The following is a 21,705-nucleotide window of genomic DNA, read 5'->3' on the forward strand; positions in this document are numbered from 1 at the left end:
GCTGGTAGATCGAAAAGTTTTTTTTAATAATTTTATTTTTTTAATAAATTTTTTAAAAGCACTAACCCTAAATATACTAAACCCTATACCTTAATCTTAACCCTACATATACTAAACACTAACCCTAAAGATACTAAACCCTATTCATAACCCTAACCCTAAACATACTAACCTTAAACCATAATCCTAACCCTTATAAGTATACTAAAACCCTATTCATAACCCTCTAAACCCTAGTTGTACACAAAATATAACTACAAAAATTTCATAATAATCATACAATTCAATAACGATAAAACCAAACTTTACACTTATAAATCAAATATATATAATTGAAATTCAAAAAGAAGAAGAAAGAGCACTTATCTTTGTGTTTGTTCCTGACGTGGAGATTAAAACCATTAACCAAACTACTTTAGTATATAGTAGACAATGTAAGATAATAACACATCCTACAAAATGAAGAAAAGTTTTTTTAGGCTGCCCGGATCCAGCTGAAAAACAGATAAGTCAATACTCAGTTTCGGTTAAGGCATAGAAAAAAACCGGGAAGTCCACCTACTGTCTCTGAGCAAAGGCGAGAAAGACATAAATGATCAATCTGAGAGTAAATTCACAAACTTAATAGCCTTGTTAGAATAAAAACAATGAGAATATGAAAGATTATTTGGAGATTAAACATATATATACATACCTTTGATAGTTTAATCTTGTTCTCTGAACAATATCTTTGAAACCCCTGTTATAAAAGGGGTAAATACTGAGATCAAAAAGATTTCAAAATTAATGTAATGAGCAAATATAGAACACTAAACGTCAAATTCTATAAGAGAAACTGACGTTTCTAGTGTTTTTGTATTTTTTAATTTTTTGGGTAGTTATTGTTTATTTTATCAGTAAGTATATAAATTACGTAGTTCTATAATCATGCAATTCCATAAAATGGAACTAAAATTATAGTTAGAATTATGTAATTCAGAATTAAGAAAAGGGGAAAAATACTTATATTCGTGCTTCTTATTTCTTAAAAATTGGAAATCAAAATTGACAATATCTACCTCTTGGTTGTCTGATACAGAACATAAAATTTGGTATCTGAACTGCAGCTGCTTCATATAGGTTCAAGGATTTGTTTCAAACTCAAATTTACTCGAGAAATCTGCATTTTAGAAACATATAAGCATTGGAAAATAAATTGAACAACATAAGTATGAATCTAGCAAGACTAATACTAACCTTTGCAAGAATATATGACCAATGACCATCAAATAACAGTATGATAAGTCTGCTGTTTAAAGACTTATAGTACCTGGAAGATGAAAAATAAATATAAAATGAAAATTTCATAATGCCTGGATGCTGAACACTTCATAATGTGGCAAGAGGCACTCTTCGCAAAATTAAAAATATAAACTGAATTAAAAACCTATCGAATAGAGTGCAGGCATTACATTTCCACCCAATCATTTGGCTAGCTACTTAAAATAGCATTTCAATACAGACAACAAAGTACTTTCAAACCAAGCTACGGTTTAAAATAACAACTTTTGAAATCAAAGATAACAACAAGATGGAAGCAGAATAAGCTTGTCTTACCTTGGGATCGTCATGATCATTAAGGGATGGTTCAACGACAGCTTTATCTGACCAAGACTCAAAATGGTAATTCTGCTTCAGAAAGCACCCGTTGATCCGAAGGAAACAAGCTTCAAATCTGCATCTTCAATGAAATTAGTTGTAACAATTGAATGCAATACCTTTGCAACATCAAGAGATTGGCAGTCTATAGCTGCAATTGCCACCTATTCATATAGTGCCCATTCTACACCAAGAAAAGAGCGCATGCGAGTTAGAATCTGAGACAGCATATTCTTTTCTTTGAAGTCCCCATCATGACGTTGTATCCTCAGTTCAGTCTCTAGCTGCTGCTCACGTTCATGAAGACCGTCTCTTCCACTAATCGTCGTTGAAAGGCAGCTTCTATCAGTGAAGCTACCTCTTCTATTTTGCCTCTTCTCTCTTACCTCTTCTCTCCTCTAGCAATGCCTATAATATTTCTCTCTCTCACTGCTCTATTTCTTGAAGGATCATTTTGTTCTTCTTCCTTTGCTCAAGTTCAAAAGCATGCCTCTTCTGCTCAGCCTCTTCTCTTTTCTTCTGTTGCTGCAGCTTTCTTGATGAATTCTCTCGTTCCATTTCCAGTATGGAGTTCTTGTTCTTCCTTCCTCTTCTCGATAACTAATTTATGAGCAAGAAGTCTCTTACTATTTCCCTGTAAAAGAAGAAAATTACAGTCAGTCAAATGCAAAATCCAGATATCCAAACCAACAAAACTATATGATGAGAAGAAAAAGGCAGACATGCCATTCAAATTCCATTGGATTTCAAAGAACACGTCTATAACTTCCAGTCATGGTGGTTATTGAGAATTCCCTGCAAAAAAAAAGAAAAATGAGCAACTTCCAACAGGGTGGGAGAGAGAGAGGGAAGAAACCTATTATCATTACATGTATAAGGATAGTGTTGGTTCAATACTTGATAATTAACATCGCAACTCTCAGCCACATTGATAGAAACCTGCTCAAAACAAATAAAATCATAATCATCAAATAGCATAAGAAGATCAAAGACCACCTTGTGAATGTGAATATAATAGGACCCCTTATTTCCCTAGAACATAATGCATTCTAAATTGAAAATTTCAGAGCAGTCAAACTCCTAAGCTTTGTACTTCCTGAACATAGAATAATTATAACAGTGAAAATTATGCACCTTGTTTGTACTGAGGTGTTGAGTTCAGCCCAACACTCTTTCCTGTTAAATAAAGACTTCAAGATGACTAACAAAAATGTCAGTACATTTCTCTTTTGTTGTTCCAAAAAACCCTTTTCCTAGAGAAAAGAATATAAATTACTAAAAAAAACATGTTAGCTAATTCTGTAAGAACATTAATCTAACATATAAAAGACAAAATATTGTAGGCCCAACATAAAAAAAAGCCGTGTAGAAAATGATAGAAGATAACTCACTAAAGCCCTTTCAGTAGTCAGACAGCGAGGAAGTTGCCTCAATGTCCATCGATATCACCACTTTCCTTGTAATACTCCTGCACCTTCCTCACTGCAGCTCTTTGTTTTTACAGATCTAAGTCAAGAAAAACTAATTCATTGTGCTGCTTTAGAAATGGAAGTAATAAACCAATTGATACATATTCTCAATTTCAAATATTATAGAAATTTGTATCATATATGAGTAACAACTGCTCAGCTAGCATTTTAGAAAGGAAGCCTAATTGCTAGCATTTAGCTCCACAACACATAAAATGCAAACTACCTGTTTAAGTAAAGTAGCTGATGAACCCATTTCTTTCTAATGAATCTGCTAATCCCTTGATAGTAGCCAATATTTCCTGTGTAGCCAAAATGGAAAGTGAGCCATGTTGGAGTAATGAAAATTGTAAACAAACATACACCACACACAAACACATAGACAACCAGATTGATCAAGGACAATAGCTTACCCTCTGACTTGACACTGCACGCTTATCCTTGGTGCCAGAAAAACCAAAAGATCTTGGATGTGCGACGATGGACAATGATTCAAAAACACCTTTTAAAGAAATGGGGTAGCCGTCATTGTCAAATACCATTCTATTTGAGACAACTTTGACATTCTTAGAAGACTTGTGAAGTTCCTGAATGAGGACCTGACAATTTACATAGTAAATAGCATTGGGACCAGCTCACAAGTGGTTGGAACTATAAGCAAGCTATTCCCATAAAGGCAAACTCAAAAACTTACCGCCTCTATGATATCTGCAAGCCCTGCTGAAAATACGAGAACATGAATGTCTCTCTCCTGCAAATTATAGCGACAAACAGATAGTTCACGTGATTAATCCTTTTCAAACATGTCAACTGTAAGAAAATACAGTATAATTGAAAGCTTTGACAAAAATGACAAACCTGGATATGTTTCAGAATTCTACTCCTTTGATGAGCTACAGACCGATACATTTGATGAAACAGCTCCTGCTTTCGAAATGTTGTGGAAAAAATAAGATGTTGAATCAAAAAAATGATTTAAAGTATTGTTTTTAAAATAAAAATGACAAACCTTTGGTTCTTCTTCCTTTATAGCTCTGCTTCAGAAGACATTTGTTGATCTGGAGGAAACAAGCTTTACATCTACATCTTCAAAGAAATAAGTTGTAATGTAACAATTGAAATTAGCTGTAACATCTGCATCTTCAAGCAAACCCATTTTCCAATCTCCACATATATCCAAACAACTGGTAGATTCCTAGAGAACAAACCAGCAAAAACTTAATAATCCAACCAAATTTTAAAATTCTTAATTAAAAAAATACTTAAATTCAAGCAACCTGATTTTTTAATCTGTGAGCACATAATGCACCTAAAAGCAGGATTAAACTATGCACCCCACTTATGGTGCCTCTTGCTTCGTATTCTTTTTCAAGTCTTTGTTTAAAAAGAAATTCAATTGGAATGAATGCATTAATTTGACCATTAGCATCACAGGAGGTAGACTGAAAAATTGAGAAATCAAAAATCAAAAATCAAAGACTATTTAGCTATTTAGATATAAAATCTAAACAATTTGAGTTGCATGACTAAAATAAGAAGACTAGAAGGCATGTGGGTTATTATCATTAAAAAGATATGTGAAATTACTAACCTGTTTATAGCCATGCAACACCTGACAAAGTTCATTGTGTAGCTCCTTGCTCCTTATTTCCTGTGTTTATGTTTTATGTTAGAAGACATTTTAACTATAAATTCTAAAGCCAATTTAAAAACAAGCAAAGCCATTCTTACATGCCAACTTGCTATAGCTTTGCACATGAATACAAGTGAACTTAAAGCTCTCGAAAGATTTGCTTGGACCTCGAAGGGATCCCAAATACTCGAGTTTAGTTATTGATTCACCCTTGATGATGATAACTTCTGAAATCAAATTCATACCATTGCACATAGGCCTTGGAAAGCAACCTCCTTTTCAATATCATCACGAATCCTGCCATTCAAACATTTTCTGATCTCATGACACCATAGAACTTGGCACAAGAAAGCATCATCAGCGGAACATTGCAGCATTAGGCCCACTACTAAGACACTCAGCAAGCCTAGAGAGAAGACAACCTGAAATGTTGAATAAATTTCAAAGTCAGGCCACTAGTACAACTGTATAAGAGAAACTGTCGTATGTAGTGTTGTTATTTTTTAATTCTCTAGATAGTTATTTTTTATTTTATCACCAAATATATAAAATATGTAGTTCTATAATAGTAATCATGCAATTCCATAAAATCGTAACTAAAATTATAATCAGAATTATGTAATTCAGAATTAAGAAAAGGGGAAAATTACTTATCACTGTGCTTCTTACTTCTTAAAAATTGGAAATCAAAATTGACATCTACTTCTTGGTTGCCTAATACAGAACATAAATCGTAGGATTGAATTGCAGCTGCTTCATATATGTGTCAAGGATTTGTTTCAAACTCAAATTTATTCTAGAAATATGCATTTAAAAAATGAACAAGTATTGAAAAATAAATTGAATAGAACATAAGTATGAATCTCGCAAGACTAATACTGAGCTAAGCAAGAGTATATGAGCATCAAATAAGAATCTAATAAGTCTGCTGTTTAAAGACATATACTGCCTAGAAGCTGAAAAATAAATATAAAATGAACATTTCATAATGCCCGGATGCTGAACACTTCATAATGTGGCAAGAAGCACTCTTTGCAAAATAGCATTTCAATACAGACATCAAAATACTTTACCAGTCTATGGTTTAAACTAACAACTTTTGAAATCAAAGAGAATAACAAGATGGAAGCAGAATAAGCTTGTCTTACCTTGAGATCATCATGATCAGTAAGGGATGATTCAACGACAGCTTTATCTGACCAAGACTCGGAAGGGCAGTTCTGCTTCAGATGACATTCGTTGATCCAGAGGAAAAAAGCTTCACATCTGCATCTTCAATGAGATTAGCTGTAACAATTGAAATTAGCTGCATCTTCAAACAAACCCATTTTTCAATCTCCCACATATCTCCAAACAACTGGTAGATTCCTAGAAAACAAACCAGCAAAAACTTAATAATCCCACCAAATTCTGAAATTCTTCATTGAAAAAATACTTAAATTCATGCAACCTAATTTTTCATTCTTTGTGAACACATAATGCTCCGAGCAGCTTGTGGAATTTTATAGCTTAAATTTTTATACGCCAATCTAAATATTAGGAGGACCTGGAAACAACAAACAACACTCATGCTCCAACAACATCCAAAAGAAGAATTAAAGAATTGAACAAAGTAAACAAACCAAAAGATCATGGCTATGTGATAATGGATAATGATCAAAAATACCTTCAAAAGAAATGAGACGGCCGTCATTGTCAAATACCATTCTGCTTGAGACAACTTTGACATTTTTAGAAGACATGTGAACTTTCTTCCTGACAATTGACATAGTAAAATGCATAGACACCAGCTCACAAGAGGTTGGAACTATGAGCAAGCTATTCCCAGAAAGGCAATAACAAAAACTTACCTCCTCTATGATATTTACTGAAAATATGAGAACATGAATATCTCTCGCCTGAAAGATAAGAATAGAGGTTCAATATTATTGGGGTATCGAAAACATTTTCCTATTAAGTATAGTCTCTGGAAACAAAAGTTGAGGTTTTGGCAACCTTGAAAATTGAAATGAGCTCAAGATGTTGAACAGTAAACAAATAGACTTACCTCAAGAAATTCGAATAGCTCAACAACACCATCCTCAAAAGGAACAGTGGACTATGTAAGAGACTCGCTAATTGCATCATATGTAAGGCCTTCCTCAAGAAGAAGACTATGGTTTTTCCCCCACCTGCCTTATGCAAAAACAAATGAAAGAATCATAAAGCACACAACATAGCTACCTATATCTAATGGAATGTTAGTCTTGAGACACAAACCTTTACCGCTATGCTCGCCAAACTTCCTCTTTCTTATTATCCATTTGCTGAAATTGAGTCTTTTAATGTCCGCAGAAATTACGTTAATCATGATTACAAGCAACAGATGCAAAGCTGTTTATAGACTAGAAGCCAAAAGCAGGATTATCCAATTGTGAGGCCTCTTGCTTCAGATTCTTTTTCAAGTCTTTATTTAAAAAAATCCAATTGAAAATGGATGCAGTAATCTGACCAAATCAAATTGAAAATGGATGCATTAATCTGACCATTAGCATTACAGGAGGTAACTGCTGCTCACGTTCATGAAATCCCATCATGACATTGTCTCCTCAGTTCAGTCTCTAGCTGCTGCTCACTTGAAGGATCATTTTGTTTTTCTTCCTTTGCCCAAGTTAAAAAGCATGCCTCTTTCACGACTCCTCTCGTTCCATTTCCAGTACTTGTCGTTGTTGTTCCTCCTTCCTCTTCTCAATAATTTATTTACGAGAAAGAAGTCGCTTATGTTCCGTATCCACAATCTCCCCTAATCCAGCTAAAATTACCACCTAATTTTGATGATTTCTTAAAGACAAATTTTTTTGCAAGATGATCTTGGATTTCATCTGATCCGAGATCCAAAATACCAATTATATAAAACTCTTCACACGATCAACTGAGATATGATTTGGAAATTACTGTTGCTAAAACCATATTTATGAAGAAACTTAATTTTTTCATATTGCTCCACCATATAACGGAATCCTGGAAGGTCATATAACCATTAAACAAAAACAAGTAGAGACACAACACCCGATAACCAAAGGTCAAAAAAATAACTAAACTTCAAAGTAGTAGATACAAGCAAACCCATTTTTCAATCTCCCACATATCTCCAAACAGCTGGTATATTCCTAGAAAACAAAGCAGATAAAATTAATAATCCTACCAAATTTTGAAATTCTTAATTGAAAGAATACTTAAATTCAGGCAAAATGATTTTTAAATCTTTGTGAACACATAATGCTCTGAGCAGCTTGTGGAATTTGATAGCTTAAATTTTTATAGCCGATCTGATAAGATATTTACAACACAAACAACATGCATGATCCAACAACATCTAAAAGAAGAATTAAAGAATTGAAACAGAAACCAAAAGATCTTGGCTATGTGATAATGGATAATGATTCAAAAGTACCTTTAAAAGAAATGAGGCGCCCGTCATTATCAAATATCATTCTATTTAAGACAACTTTGAAATTTTTAAAAGACCTGCGAAGTTTCTGCCTGAGGACCTAACAATTGGCAAAGTAAAAATCACTAGAGGTTGGAAATATGAGCAAGCTATTCTCAGAAAGGCAATCTCAAAATCCTACCTCCTGTATGATATCTATTAAAAATATGAGAACATGAATGTCTCTCGCCTGAAAGATAAGAATAGAGGTTCAATGTTATTGGGGTCTCGGAAACATTTTCCTATCATTAAGTATAGTCTATGGAAACAAAAGTTTGAAAACTGAAATGAGCTTAATAACATAAAGATTTACCTCAAGAAATTCCAATAGCTCAAAAACACCATCCGTAAAAGTAATAGTGGACTTTGCAAGAGATTCGCTAGCTGCATTATACAAAAAAATGGAAGAATTATAAAGGACATAATATAGCTACCTATATCTGATGGAATGTTAATCGTGAGGCACAAACCTTTACCGTTGTGCTCGCCAAACTTCCTCTTTCCTATGATTCATTTGCTGAAATGGAGTCTTGTAATGTCTGCAGAAATTACGTTTATCATGATTACAAGCAACAGATGCAAAGCTGTTTGTAGACTAGAACGCAAAAGCAGGATTGAACTATGCACCCCAGCAGTGTTGCCTCTTACTTCAGATTCTTTTTCAAGTCTTTGTTTTTTTTTTAAATCCAATTGGAGTAGGATGCAGTAATATGAGCATTAGCATTACAGGAGATAAACTGAAAAATCAAAAATCAAAGAATTTTCAACTGTTTAGATATATGAGTTGCATGACAGAAATAAGACTAGAAGGCATGTGGGTAATTAACATAAAAAAGATAAGGGAAATTATGAACATGTTTATAGCCATGCAACACCTAACAAAGTTCATTGTGTAGCTCTTTGCTCCTTATTTCCTATATGTATGTGATTAGTTGAAAGACATTTTAATTATAAATTCTAATGATAATTTAAAAACAAGCAAAGCCATGCTTAGATGCCAACTTGGAATAGCTTCACACTTGAATAAAAGTGAATTTAAAGCTCTCGAAGAATTTGATCGGGCCTGAAAGAATCCCAATTACTCGAGTTTAGTTATTGATACCCCTAATGATGATTAATTCTGAAATCAAATTCATACCATTGTGCATAGGCCTTGGAAAGAATCCTCCGTTTCAATATCATCACGAATCCTGCCATTCAAACAGTTCCTGATGTGATGACTGGTGACACCATAGAAAGCAAGCATTTTGCAGTTACATAAATGGACCAATACTTACATAGACAAAGCAATACACCATGATTGTATGAAATTCTCCATATGAGGTGATGCAATCTCAGGACAGAACCATGCAAGCCTCTCAAGTGTGATTGCACTATTTTCTATTAGTTATTTGTTGAGGTCCTATTTAGCAAATTATGTAATTAACTAATTATAAATTAAAAAACCAATTGCACATGCACTGCTGAACAACTATGCATGGGGTATATGAAACCACATGTAGTAGAAATACTAATGACATAGACAATTACCTCTGGATGTTGAAGGAATTATACTAAACTTGTTATAAGAGTCGTAACAATTGGAAAATTTCTTGACGAACCTATAACTATAAATAATTGATTTCAATAAATAAAAATAAATTCATAAGAGAATTCTTATAATTAAATCAGTATGTGTGTGTGTATAAAAGGAAAACAAATCTAGAGAAAATAGAAAGCTCGGCACATACCTTGACTGCTAATACTCCAGTAGCCCAACAAGCACTGTTTGCAACAGACAGTTTTCTTGAGCTAGGTGTGCTATGTACTATGATCAACTGACATATGATTTGGAAATTACTATTTCCAAAACCAGATTAAAAAAGAAACCTATTTTTTCATATTGCTCCACCATATAACGGAATCCTGGAAGGTCATAACCATTAAACAAAAACAAGTAGAGACACAACATCCAATAACCAAAGATAAAAAAAAAACTAGATCTCAAAGTAGTAGATACAAGCAAACCCATATTTCAATCTCCCACATATCTCCAAATAGCTGGTAGATTCCTAGAAAACAAACCAGATAAAACTTAATAATCCTACCAAATTCAGAAATTCTTAATTGAAAGAATACTTAAATTTAAGCAACCTGATTTTTCAATCTTTGTGAAAACATAATCATCTGAGCAGCTTGTGGAATTTTGATAGCATTAATTTTTATACGCCGATCTGATAAGATTTTAGGAGGATCTAGAAATAACACAAACAACACTCATGATCCAACAACATGCAAAAGAAGAATTAAAGAATTGAAACAGAAACCAAAGGATCTTGGCTCTGTGATAATGGATAATTATTCAAATGTACCTTTAAAAGAAATGAGGCGTCTGTCATTGTCAAATACCATTCTATTTGAGATAACATTGACATTTTTAAAAGACCTGCGAAGTTTCTGCCTAAGGACCTAACAATTGAAATAGTAAAAATCACAAGGGGTTGAAAATATGAGCAAGTTATTCCCATAAAGGCAATCTCAAAATCTTACCTCCTTCATGATATCTATTGAAAATATGAGAACAGGAATGTCTCTCGCCTGAAAGATAAGAGTAGAGGTTCAATGTTATTGGGGTGTCGGAAACATTTTCCTCTCATTAAGTATAGTCTATGGAAATAAAAGTTTGAAAACTGAAATGAGCTTAATATGTTGTTGAACAGTAACAAATAGATTTACCTCAAGAAATTCCAATAGCTCAAAAACACCATCCGTAAAAGCAATAGTGGACTTTGCAAGAGACTCGCTAACTGCATTATACAAAAAAAAATGGAAGAATCATAAAGCACATAATATAGCTACCTATATCTAATGGATTGTTAATCGTGAGACACAAACCTTTACCGTTGTGCTCGCCAAACTTCCTCTTTCCTATTATTCATTTGTTAAAATTGAGTCTTGTAATTTCTGCAGAAATTACGTTGATCATGATTACAAGCAACAGATGCAAAGCTGTTTATAGACTAGAACGCAAAAGCAGGATTGAACTATGCACCCCAGCAGTGTTACCTCTTACTTCATATTCTTTTTCAATTCTGTTTTTTTTTTTAAATCCAATTGGAATAGGATGCAGTAATCTGAGCATTAGCATTACACGAGATAAACTGAAAAATTAAAAAATCAAAAATCAAAGAATTTTCAGCTATTTAGATATACGAGTTGCATGACAGAAATAAGACTAGAAGGCATGTGGGTAATTATCATTAAAAAGATATGTGAAATTACGAACCTGTTCATAGCCATACAAGACCTAACAAAGTCCATTGTGTAGCTCTTTGCTCCTTATTTCCTATATTTATGTGTTATGTTAGAAGGCATTTTAATTATAAATTCTAATCATAATTTAAAAACAAGCAAAGCCATGCTTACATGCCAACTTGGAATAGCTTCACACTTGAATAAAAGTGAATTTAAAGCTCTCGAAGAATTTGATCGTGCCTGAAAGAATCCCAATTACTCGAGTTTAGCTATTGATACCCCTAATGAAGATTAATTCTGAAATCAAATTCATACCATTGTGCATAGGCCTTGGAAAGCATTCTCCGTTTCAATATCATCATGAATCCTGCCATTCAAACAGTTCCTGATGTGATGACTGATGACACCATAAAAAGCAAGCATTTTGCAGTTACATAAATGGACCAATACTTACATAGACAAAGCAATACACCATGATTGTATGAAATTCTCCATATGAGGTGATGCAATCTCAGGACAGAACCATGCAAGCCTCTCAAGTGTGATTGCACTATTTTCTATTAGTTATTTGTTGAGGTCCTGTTTAGCAAATTATGTCATTATTAATTAAAAAACCAATTGCACATGCACTGCTGAACAACTATGCATGGGGTATATAAAACCACATGTAGTAGAAATACTAATGACATAGACAATTACCTCTGGATGTTGAAGGAATTATACTAAACTTGTTATAAGAGTCGTAACAATTGAAAAATTTCTTGACGAACCTATAATTATAAATAATTGATTTCAATAAATAAAAATAAATTCATAAGAGAATTCTTATAATTAAATCAGTATGTGTGCGTGTGTGTGTTTGTGTGTATAAAAGAAAAACAAATCTAGAGAAAATAGAAAGCTCGGCACATACCTTGACTGCTAATACTCCAGTAGCCCAACAAGCACTGTTTGCAACAGACAGTTTTCTTGAGCTAGGTGTGCTATGTACTATGATCAACTGACATATGATTTGGAAATTACTATTTCCAAAACCAGATTTAAAAAGAAACCTATTTTTTCATATTGCTCCACCATATAACGGAATCCTGGAAGGTCATAACCATTAAACAAAAACAAGTAGAGACACAACATCCAATAACCAAAGATAAAAAAAAAAACAAGATCTCAAAGTAGTAGATACAAGCAAACCATATTTCAATCTCCCACATATCTCCAAATAGCTGGTAGATTCCTAGAAAACAAACCAGATAAAACTTAATAATCCTACTAAATTCTGAAATTCTTAATTGAAAGAATACTTAAATTTAAGCAACCTGATTTTTCAATCTTTGTGAAAACATAATCATCTGAGCAGCTTGTAAAATTTTGATAGCATTAATTTTTATACGCCGATCTGATAAGATTTTAGGAGGATCTAGAAATAACACAAACAACACTCATGATCCAACAACATGCAAAAGAAGAATTAAAGAATTGAAACAGAAACCAAAGGATCTTGGCTCTGTGATAATGGATAATTATTCAAAAGTACCTTTAAAAGAAATGAGGCGTCTGTCATTGTCAAATACCATTCTATTTGAGATAACATTGACATTTTTAAAAGACCTGCGAAGTTTCTGCCTAAGGACCTAACAATTGAAATAGTAAAAATCACAAGAGGTTGAAAATATGAGCAAGTTATTCCCATAAAGGCAATCTCAAAATCATAGAGGATCAATGTTATTGGGGTGTCGGAAACATTATCCTCTCATTAAGTATAGTCTATGGAAACAAAAGTTTGAAAACTGAAATGAGCTTAATATATTGTTGAACAGTAACAAATAGATTTACCTCAAGAAATTCCAATAGCTCAAAAACACCATCCGTAAAAGCAATAGTGGACTTTGCAAGAGACTCGCTAACTGCATTATACAAAAAAATGGAAGAATCATAAAGCACATAATATAGCTACCTATATCTAATGGAATGTTAATCGCGAGACACAAACCTTCATCGTTGTGCTCGCCAAACTTCCTCTTTCCTATTATTCATTTGCTGAAAATGAGTCTTGTAATGTCTGCAGAAATTACGTTGATCATGATTACAAGCAACAGATGCAAAGCTGTTTATAGACTAGAACGCAAAAGCAAGATTGAACTATGCACCCCAGTAGTGTTACCTCTTACTTCAGATTCTTTTTCAAGTCTGTTTTTTTTTTAAATCCAATTGGAACAGGATGCAGTAATCAGAGCATTAGCATTACACGAGATAAACTGAAAAATCAAAAAAAATCAAAAATCAAAGAATTTTCAGCTATTTAGATATATGAGTTGCATGACAGAAATAAGACTAGAAGGCATGTGGGTAATTATCATTGAAAAGATAAGTGAAATTACGAACCTGTTTATAGCCATACAAGACCTAACAAAGTCCATTGTGTAGCTCTTTGCTCCTTATTTCCTATATTTATGTGTTATGTTAGAAGACATTTTAATTATAAATTCTAATCATAATTTAAAAATAAGCAAAACCATGCTTACATGCCAACTTGGAATAGCTTCACACTTGAATAAAAGTGAATTTAAAGCTCTCGAAGAATTTGATCGTGCCTGAAAGAATCAAGATTACTCGAGTTTAGCTATTGATACCCCTAATGATGATTAATTCTGAAATCAAATTCATACCATTGTGCATAGGCCTTGGAAAGAATCCTCCGTTTCAATATCATCACGAATCCTGCCATTCAAACAGTTCCTGATGTGATGACTGGTGACACCATAGAAAGCAAGCATTTTGCAGTTACATAAATGGACCAATACTTACATAGACAAAGCAATACACCATGATTGTATGAAATTCTCCATATGAGGTGATGCAATCTCAGGACAGAACCATGCAAGCCTCTCAAGTGTGATTGCACTATTTTCTATTAGTTATTTGTTGAGGTCTTGTTTAGCAAATTATGTCATTATAAATTAAAAAACCAATTGCACATGCACTGCTAAACAACTATGCATGGTGTATATAAAACCACATGTAGTAGAAATACTAATGACATAGACAATTACCTCTGGATGTTGAAGGAATTATACTAAACTTGTTATAAGAGTCGTAATAATTGGAAAATTTCTTGACGAACCTATAATTATAAATAATTGATTTCAATAAATAAAAATAAATTCGTATGAGAATTCTTATAATTAAATCAGTATGTGTGTGTGTGTGTATAAAAGAAAAACAAATCTAGAGAAAATAGAAAGCTCAGCACATACCCTGAATGCTAATACTCCAGTAGCCCAACAAGCACTGTTTGCAACAGACAGTTTTCTTGAGCTTAGGTGTGCTATGTACTATGATCAACTGACATATGATTTGGAAATTACTGTTTCTAAAACCAGATTTAAAAAGAAACATATTTTTTCATATTGCTCCACCATATAACGGAATCCTGGAAGGTCATATAACCATTAAACAAAAACAAGTAGAGACACAACACCCAATAACCAAAGATAAAAAAAAAACTAGATCTAAAAGTAGTAGATACAAGCAAACCCATATATCAATCTCCCACATATCTCCAAATAGCTGGTAGATTCCTAGAAAACAAACCAGATAAAACTTAATAATCCCACCAAATTCTGAAATTCTTAATTGAAAGAATACTTAAATTCAAGCAACCTGATTTTTCAATCTTTGTGAAAACATAATCATCTGAGCAGCTTGTGGAATTTTGATAGCATTAATTTTTATAACAATCTGATTAGGAGGATCTGGAAATAAAACAAACAACACTCATGATCCAACAACATCAAAAAGAAGAATTAAAGAATTGAAATAGAAAACAAAAGATCTTGGCTCTGTGATAATGGATAATGATTCAAAAGTACCTTTAAAAGAAATGAGGTGCCTGTCATTGTCAAATACCATTCTATTTGAGATAACTTTGACATTTTTAAAAGACCTGCGAAGTTTCTGCCTGAGGACCTAACAATTGACATAGTAAAAATCACAAGAGGTTGAAAATATGAGCAAGCTATTCCCATAAAGGCAATCTCAAAATCTTACCTCCTCTATGATATCTACTGAAAATATGAGAACAGGAATGTCTCTCACCTTAAAGATAAGAATAGAGGTTCAATGTTATTGGGGTCTCAGAAACATTTTCCTCTCATTAAGTATAGTTTATGGAAACAAAAGTTTGAAATCTGAAATGAGCTTAATATGTTGAATAGTAACAAATAGATTTACCTCAAGAAATTTTCAATAGCTCAAACACACCATCCGTAAAAGCAATAGTGGACTTTGCAAGAGACTCGCTAATTGCATCATATGTAAGGCCTCCCTCAAGAAGAAGATTATGGGTTTTCCCCCACCTCCCTTATATACATAAAAAATGAAAGAATCATAAAGCACACAACATAGCTACCTGTATCTAATAGAATGTTAATCATGAGACACAAACCTTTACCGCTGTACTCGCCAAACTTCCTCGTTCCTATTATTCATTTGCTAAAATTGAGTCTTGCAATGTCTGCAGAAATTACGTTTATCATGACTACAAGCAACAGATGCAAAACTATTTGTAGACTAGAACCCAAAAGCAGGATTAACTATGCACCCCCAATTTTGATGCCTCTTGCTTCAGATTCTTTTTCAAGTCTTTATTTTAAAAAAATATCTAATTGAAACTGGATGTAGTAATCTGACCATTAAACATTACAGGAGGTAGCCGCTGCTCAGGTTTATGAAATCCCATCATGGTGTTGTCTCCTCAGTTCAGTCTCTAGCTGTTGCTAACATTCATGAAGGACCATCTCTTCCACTAATCGTTGTTAAAAGGCAGCTTTCATCAGTGAAGCTCCCTCTTTTGTTTTGGCTCTTCTCGCTTACCTCTTCTCTCATCTAGCAATGCCTGTGATATTTATTTCTCTCTCTGCTCTATTTCTTGAAGGATCATTTGGTTTTTCTTCCTCTGCTCAAGTTCAAAAGCATGCCTCTTCTGCTCCGCCTCTTTTCTTCTGTTGCTACAGCCTCCTTGATGAGTCCTCTCATTCCATTTCCAGTAGTTGGCGTTGTTGTTCTACCTTCAACTTCTCAATAATTGATTTAAGAGCAAGAAGTCCCTTATGTACCTTATCCACAATCTCCCTTAATCCAGGTAAATATCACCTAATTTTGATGATTTCTTTATTGGAGGATATATCATGATCTTTGCTTTATTGAAGACGGTGCAAGATGATCTCGGATTTCATCCGATTCAATATCCAAAGTACCAATTATATGGCATTCTTCACATGATCAACTAAGATATGATTTGGAAAATACTGTTTGTAAAACCAAATTTAAGAAGAAACCTACTTTTTTCATATTGCTCCACAATCTAACAAAATCCTGGAAGGTCATATAACCATAAGTAGATACACAACACCCAATAACCAAAAATCAAAAAAATAACTAAATCTCTAAATAGTAGATACAAGCAAACCCATTTTTCAATCTCCCACATATCTCCAAATAGCTGGTAGGTTCCTATAAAATAAACCAGATAAAACTTAATAATCCCGCCAAATTCTGAAATTCTTAATTGAAAGAATACTTAAATTCAAGCAACCTGATTTTTCAATCTTTGTGAACACATAATGCTTCGAGCAGCTTGTGGAATTTCATAGCATTATAGGCCAATCTGATAAGATATTTACAACTCGATATTAGGAGGACCTGGAAACAACACAAACAACACTAAGTACATAAACCAAAAGATCTTAGTTGTGTGATAATGAATAATGATTCAAGAATACCTTTAAAAGAAATGAGGGCGTCATTGTCAAATACCACTCTATTTGAGACAACTTTGATATTTTTAAAAGACCTGTGAAGTTTCAGCCTGAGGACCTAACGATGGCATAGTAAAAAATAAAAATCACAAGAGGTTGAAACTATGAGCAAGCTATTCCTAGAAAGGCAATCTCAAAAACTTACCTCCTCTATGATACCCGCTGAAAATATGAGAACATGAATGTCTCTCGCCTGAAAAATAAGAATAGAGATTCAATGTTATTGGGGTCTCAGATTCCTCTCATTAAGTATAGTCTATGGATACAAAAGTTAGAAAATTGAAATGAGCTCAATATGTTAAACAGTAACAAATATATTTACCTCAAGAAATTCCAATAGCTCAAAACACCATCCGTAAAAGCAACAGTGGACTTTGCAAGAGACTCGCTAATTGCATTATATGTAAGGCCTCCCTCAAGAAGAAGATTATGGATTCTCCCCCACCTACCTTATACAAAAAAATGGAAGAATCATAACGCACACAACATAGCTTTATATCTAATAGAATGGTAATAGTGAGATACAAACCTTTACCGCTGTGCTCGCCAAACTTCCTCTTTCCTATTATTCATTTGCTGAAATTGAGTCTTGTAATGTCTGCAGAAATTACATTTATTGTGATTACAAGCAACAGATGCAAAGTTGTTTGTAGACTAGAACCCAAAAGCAGGATTAAACTATGCACCCCAACTGTGTTGCCTCTTGCTTCAGATTCTTTTTCAAGTCTTTGTTTTTTTGTTTTTTTAAATCCAATTGGAACAGGATGCAATAATCTGAACATTAGCATTACAAGAGATAGACTGAGCAAAAAAAATCTAAAAATCAAAGACTTTTCAGCTATTTAGATATTTGAGTTGCATGACAGAAATAAGACTAGAAGGCATGTGGGTAATTATCATTAAAAAGATAAGTGAAATTACTAACCTGTTTATAGCCATGCAACACTTGACAAAGTTCACTGTGTAGCTCTTTACTCCTGATTTCCTATGTTTATGTGTTATGTTAGAAGACATTTTAACCATAAATTCTAATGATAATTTGAAAACAAGCAAAGCCATGCTTACATGCCAACTTGGAATAGCTTCGCACATGAATAAAAGTGAACTTAAAGCTCTCAAAGGATTTGCTCGGACCTGAAAGGATCCGAAATACTCGAGTGTAGTTATTGATTCACTCATAATGATGATAACTTCTGAAATCAAATTCATACCATTGCGCATAGGCCTTGGAAAGCATCCTCCTTTTTAATATCATCACGAATCCTGCCATTCAAATAGTTTCCGATGTGATGACTGATGACACCATAGAACTTGCCACAAGCAAGCATTCTGCGGTTACATAAACTGACCAATATTTACATAGACAAAGAAATATACCATGATTGCATGAAATTCTCCACATGAGGTGATGCAATCTCAGGACAGGCCCATGCAAGCCTCCCAAGTGTGATTGCACTATTTTTTATTAGTTATTTGTTGAGGTCATGTTTACCAAATTATGCAATTGTAAATTAAAAAACCAATTGCACATGCACTGGTGAACAACTATGCATGTGGTATATAAAACCACATGTAGTGGAAATAATAATGACATAGACAATTACCTCTGGATATTGAAGGAATTATACTAAACTTGATATAAGAGTCACAACAATTGGAAAATCTCTTGACGAACCTATAATTATAAATTATTGATTTCAATAAATGAAATTATATATATATATATATATATATATATATATATATATAGAGAGAGAGAGAGAGAGAGAGAGAGAGAGAGAGAGAGAGAGAGAGAGAGAGAGAGAGAGAGAGAGAGAAAAGAAAAAAATCTAGAGAAAATAAAAAGCTGAGCACATACCTTGACTACTAATTCTCCAGTAGCCCAACAAGAACTGTTTGCAACAGACAGTTTCCTTTAGCTTAGGTGTGCTATGTGATATACGTATATTAGGTAAATCTACAACCAACTAAATAAAAAGAAAACCATGAAAACAGGTTTACTAACTAGTTGCTTGGCTGTAACATCAAGAAATTCGGGCAATCGAGGGCGCAAATGTACACACACAACTGAGGAAGTATAAAGATATTCAAATAAAAAATCAAAAACTATTCAGCTGTTTAGATATGAAATCTAAGACTAATCATTCACCAATCTCACAAAAAATGCTCAAAACTTACATGAAAATTGTACCAACAATCAAGGGCAATACCTACCTAGAACCCAATCAAATCAAACTACAAACCCAAAAAACTCAAAGCTCATAAAAAGATTCTTAGAATAACTGAAAATTCACAAACATGTAGCTAAAAAATAAAAAACACAACTAGGCACACAAACCCATTTAAAAGAGAAAAACAAAGCAAAAATTACTCACACAAATACACTCACAAAGAAGACACCTACAAACTAAAAGACAGACAAACACTAAGGCAAAAAATACACAAATCCACAAACACTAAGACACAAAAATACAAAATCGTTCACACCCAAAATTACACAAAATCACAAAGGAAAGGACACAAAACCACATACACAAAACCTAGAACCCAAATCAAATCAAGCCGCAAAGCACACAAAAAATTCTCAGAGAAACTAAAAATTCACAAACACATGTAGAAAAAAACAAAATCACGACTAGCCAGACAAATCCACTCACAAGAGAAACACAAAAACAAAAATTACTAACACGAACACAATCGCACTCAAAATCACAAACACTGATTTTGCACAAAATCACAAATATTACTGACCTAAAGAAAGACACTCACAAAATCACAAACACTGAAACACAAAATACACCGAGAGAGATATAGACAAATATAAACACACATATAAAGAACATAGAAGCACTAACACGGGTATAAACGAACACAAACACGGAGAGAAACAGAGAACTAAAGAACTCAGAGAGAAAACAAAATCAAAATACAAAAACAGAGCAAACAAACACAGATATATAGAAGAATCCATAAATATGAGCACAGAACCAGAGAAACGCGAACAATCAGAGAGAAAACAAAATTAAAATAGAAAGAAAACAGAGACAGAGATAGAGAAAATAAATGAAATGAAATGGCGGGCAAAGAGAAAAATAATGGTGGCGGGTTCGGTTCGGCTTATTTATAATCGTATACTAAAATCCTAATAAGAACTGGTTTTGGTTTGGATGTAACGGCTCTCTATAATTCCCAAACCATTTGGGAATCAAATTGCAACGTGGCGTATCCTTTCCGAAACAGAAAATAAATGACAGCTGTTGATTTTTTTAACCGAACAGTAAATAAATTTTAATTTTTTAACCCGCTCTTCTATAGTAGCCTTCAATTTTGATTTTGGTTTACAACTATTTTGTTTTAGATCCATTTAGGAATATAACTCATTATTTTGTTTTAGATCCATTTAGGAATATAACTCCCACGTGGCGTATTTTTATTTTATTTTTCAAAAATAGCTTATTCTAATTGTTAGCGGGAGTTAGCGGAGTTAATGTTAGACATTTTTTAAATAGACACACTGCCCATAACCTAACTAAAAATGAGCCAATCCATTTTTTATTTCTATATTGTTCTTTTTTTCATTTAAGAATTTCACTACATATTAATATAACCTCATAAAATAGGGGTGATGCTATCCAAGTGAAATCTATCCGGATAAAATGCTCTTTTTATTTATTTGATTATTTAACTGAAAATTATTACTAGTTTAACCTTTTATAATTTTGTTATTACTACCATTAATTTTTTAAAATTTTATTCACCTTAATATTTACTTTCAGTATTTTACATTTCTCAACAATTTATCTTTACTCTAACTAATTTTTATCTCTATTTATCTTCATTTACATGAAATCTTAATTGTCTGTAAATGAAATTTATATTATTACAAAAGCAAAATTTTAGTTACAAATCAAATGAAAGTTACCACGAAAAGAACAATTTTTATTGCTAAAGTATACAAACAAGAGACATTAAAAGTTCCTTAATTATTTTATTATACTAGCATCAGACTTATACGGTGCACGATATTTATTTTTATTTGATTTATGATAATATATCTATACAAATTTTATTATAGAACAGTTTTCCTTACACGTTTAATATCTTTGAAATAATTTTATTACTATTACTTAAATATGTATGTGACAATTTTTCATATAATAAATAATTAATGTTATTTTCATATTTATTTTTACCAAATTTTATTGAGCAAATTTTCTACAGTATCTTATTTTTAAACCTATTTACCACGCTGCCCGGATTTTGGACCCCTTTTCATCTCATACTTTTTTTATTTGTCAAAATGACATTGTTTATTTTTAAATTTCAAAAATACTCTTTTACATTTTATGTCTTTTTTGTAGATGTTTTTATTTTTTTGTATTTCTAGTGGTGTTTTTTATAGTATTTTTATGATGCTTTTTAATGGTGTTTTTATAGTGTTTTTAT

At 32.8% G+C, this 21,705-nt stretch overlaps 1 protein-coding gene and 3 long non-coding RNA genes across 9 annotated transcripts; all 4 read right to left on the reverse strand.

Annotated features, from left to right (window-relative positions):
* Nucleotides 1–2,359: 2,359 nt before the first annotated feature.
* Nucleotides 2,360–4,137, reverse strand: LOC126665125 (uncharacterized). The gene is made up of 9 exons (XM_050357828.2): nucleotides 4,117–4,137; nucleotides 3,966–4,031; nucleotides 3,802–3,858; nucleotides 3,521–3,706; nucleotides 3,334–3,409; nucleotides 3,030–3,144; nucleotides 2,773–2,913; nucleotides 2,508–2,577; nucleotides 2,360–2,433 (listed from the first exon to the last, which is right to left on the reverse strand). The coding sequence occupies exons 2-5, from the start codon at nucleotides 4,014–4,016 to the stop codon at nucleotides 3,338–3,340; spliced, it is 366 nt and encodes a 121-aa protein (XP_050213785.1). The 5' UTR covers nucleotides 4,017–4,031; nucleotides 4,117–4,137; the 3' UTR covers nucleotides 2,360–2,433; nucleotides 2,508–2,577; nucleotides 2,773–2,913; nucleotides 3,030–3,144; nucleotides 3,334–3,337.
* Nucleotides 4,138–4,224: 87 nt separating this feature from the next.
* Nucleotides 4,225–5,126, reverse strand: LOC130014869 (uncharacterized). Its single transcript, XR_008789551.1, has 3 exons — nucleotides 4,839–5,126; nucleotides 4,699–4,758; nucleotides 4,225–4,302 (listed from the first exon to the last, which is right to left on the reverse strand). It is a non-coding gene; the product is annotated as an uncharacterized LOC130014869 (long non-coding RNA).
* A 766-nt stretch (nucleotides 5,127–5,892) lies between these two features.
* LOC130014867 (uncharacterized) lies at nucleotides 5,893–12,385 on the reverse strand. 4 transcript variants are annotated; one of them, XR_008789543.1, is made up of 25 exons: nucleotides 12,357–12,385; nucleotides 12,143–12,213; nucleotides 11,898–12,022; nucleotides 11,759–11,810; nucleotides 11,615–11,683; nucleotides 11,475–11,534; nucleotides 11,255–11,349; nucleotides 11,084–11,152; nucleotides 10,925–10,995; nucleotides 10,209–10,260; nucleotides 9,940–10,114; nucleotides 9,740–9,816; nucleotides 9,487–9,611; nucleotides 9,348–9,399; nucleotides 8,837–8,946; nucleotides 8,680–8,748; nucleotides 8,523–8,593; nucleotides 8,352–8,399; nucleotides 8,174–8,270; nucleotides 7,000–7,889; nucleotides 6,788–6,911; nucleotides 6,591–6,638; nucleotides 6,407–6,495; nucleotides 6,191–6,286; nucleotides 5,893–6,108 (listed from the first exon to the last, which is right to left on the reverse strand). It is a non-coding gene; the product is annotated as an uncharacterized LOC130014867 (long non-coding RNA). The 4 variants fall into 4 exon arrangements; XR_008789546.1 differs by lacking the exons at nucleotides 9,348–9,399; nucleotides 9,487–9,611; nucleotides 9,740–9,816; nucleotides 9,940–10,114; nucleotides 10,209–10,260 and adding exons at nucleotides 10,561–10,649; nucleotides 10,739–10,786 and having other exon boundaries at nucleotides 11,090–11,152; XR_008789544.1 differs by lacking the exons at nucleotides 9,348–9,399; nucleotides 9,487–9,611; nucleotides 9,740–9,816; nucleotides 9,940–10,114; nucleotides 10,209–10,260 and adding exons at nucleotides 10,561–10,649; nucleotides 10,739–10,786.
* A 52-nt stretch (nucleotides 12,386–12,437) lies between these two features.
* Nucleotides 12,438–20,409, reverse strand: LOC130014868 (uncharacterized). Of its 3 annotated transcripts, none has more exons than XR_008789550.1 (27): nucleotides 19,118–20,409; nucleotides 18,864–18,934; nucleotides 18,471–18,522; nucleotides 18,325–18,393; nucleotides 18,185–18,236; nucleotides 17,946–18,033; nucleotides 17,789–17,857; nucleotides 17,582–17,704; nucleotides 17,405–17,452; nucleotides 17,224–17,317; nucleotides 17,037–17,143; nucleotides 16,133–16,954; nucleotides 15,888–15,956; nucleotides 15,674–15,802; nucleotides 15,491–15,538; nucleotides 15,313–15,409; nucleotides 15,104–15,195; nucleotides 14,698–15,021; nucleotides 14,494–14,564; nucleotides 14,249–14,351; nucleotides 14,110–14,161; nucleotides 13,966–14,034; nucleotides 13,826–13,885; nucleotides 13,605–13,698; nucleotides 13,434–13,502; nucleotides 13,277–13,347; nucleotides 12,438–12,677 (listed from the first exon to the last, which is right to left on the reverse strand). It is a non-coding gene; the product is annotated as an uncharacterized LOC130014868 (long non-coding RNA). The 3 variants fall into 3 exon arrangements; XR_008789549.1 differs by having other exon boundaries at nucleotides 17,795–17,857; nucleotides 18,185–18,244; XR_008789548.1 differs by lacking the exons at nucleotides 12,438–12,677; nucleotides 17,946–18,033 and adding an exon at nucleotides 13,022–13,074 and having other exon boundaries at nucleotides 17,795–17,857; nucleotides 19,118–20,407.
* Nucleotides 20,410–21,705: the final 1,296 nt, after the last annotated feature.

This window comes from Mercurialis annua, linkage group LG1-X (assembly GCF_937616625.2).
Source record: "Mercurialis annua linkage group LG1-X, ddMerAnnu1.2, whole genome shotgun sequence".
Classification (NCBI taxonomy): domain Eukaryota; kingdom Viridiplantae; phylum Streptophyta; class Magnoliopsida; order Malpighiales; family Euphorbiaceae; genus Mercurialis; species Mercurialis annua.

What these genes read in the sequence shown, in the direction of transcription:
- LOC126665125 (XM_050357828.2), bottom strand. Translation starts at nt 4,016, where the DNA reads ATGTATCGGTCTGTAGCTCATCAAAGGAGTAGAATTCTGAAACATATC. An exon ending in TTGCAGATATCATAGAGGCG is followed by an intron (nt 3,707 to 3,801) that starts GTAAGTTTTTGA and finishes GTAAATTGTCAG; the next exon opens with GTCCTCATTCAGGAACTTCA. An exon ending in GTGCAGTGTCAAGTCAGAGG is followed by an intron (nt 3,410 to 3,520) that starts GTAAGCTATTGT and finishes TTGGCTACACAG; the next exon opens with GAAATATTGGCTACTATCAA.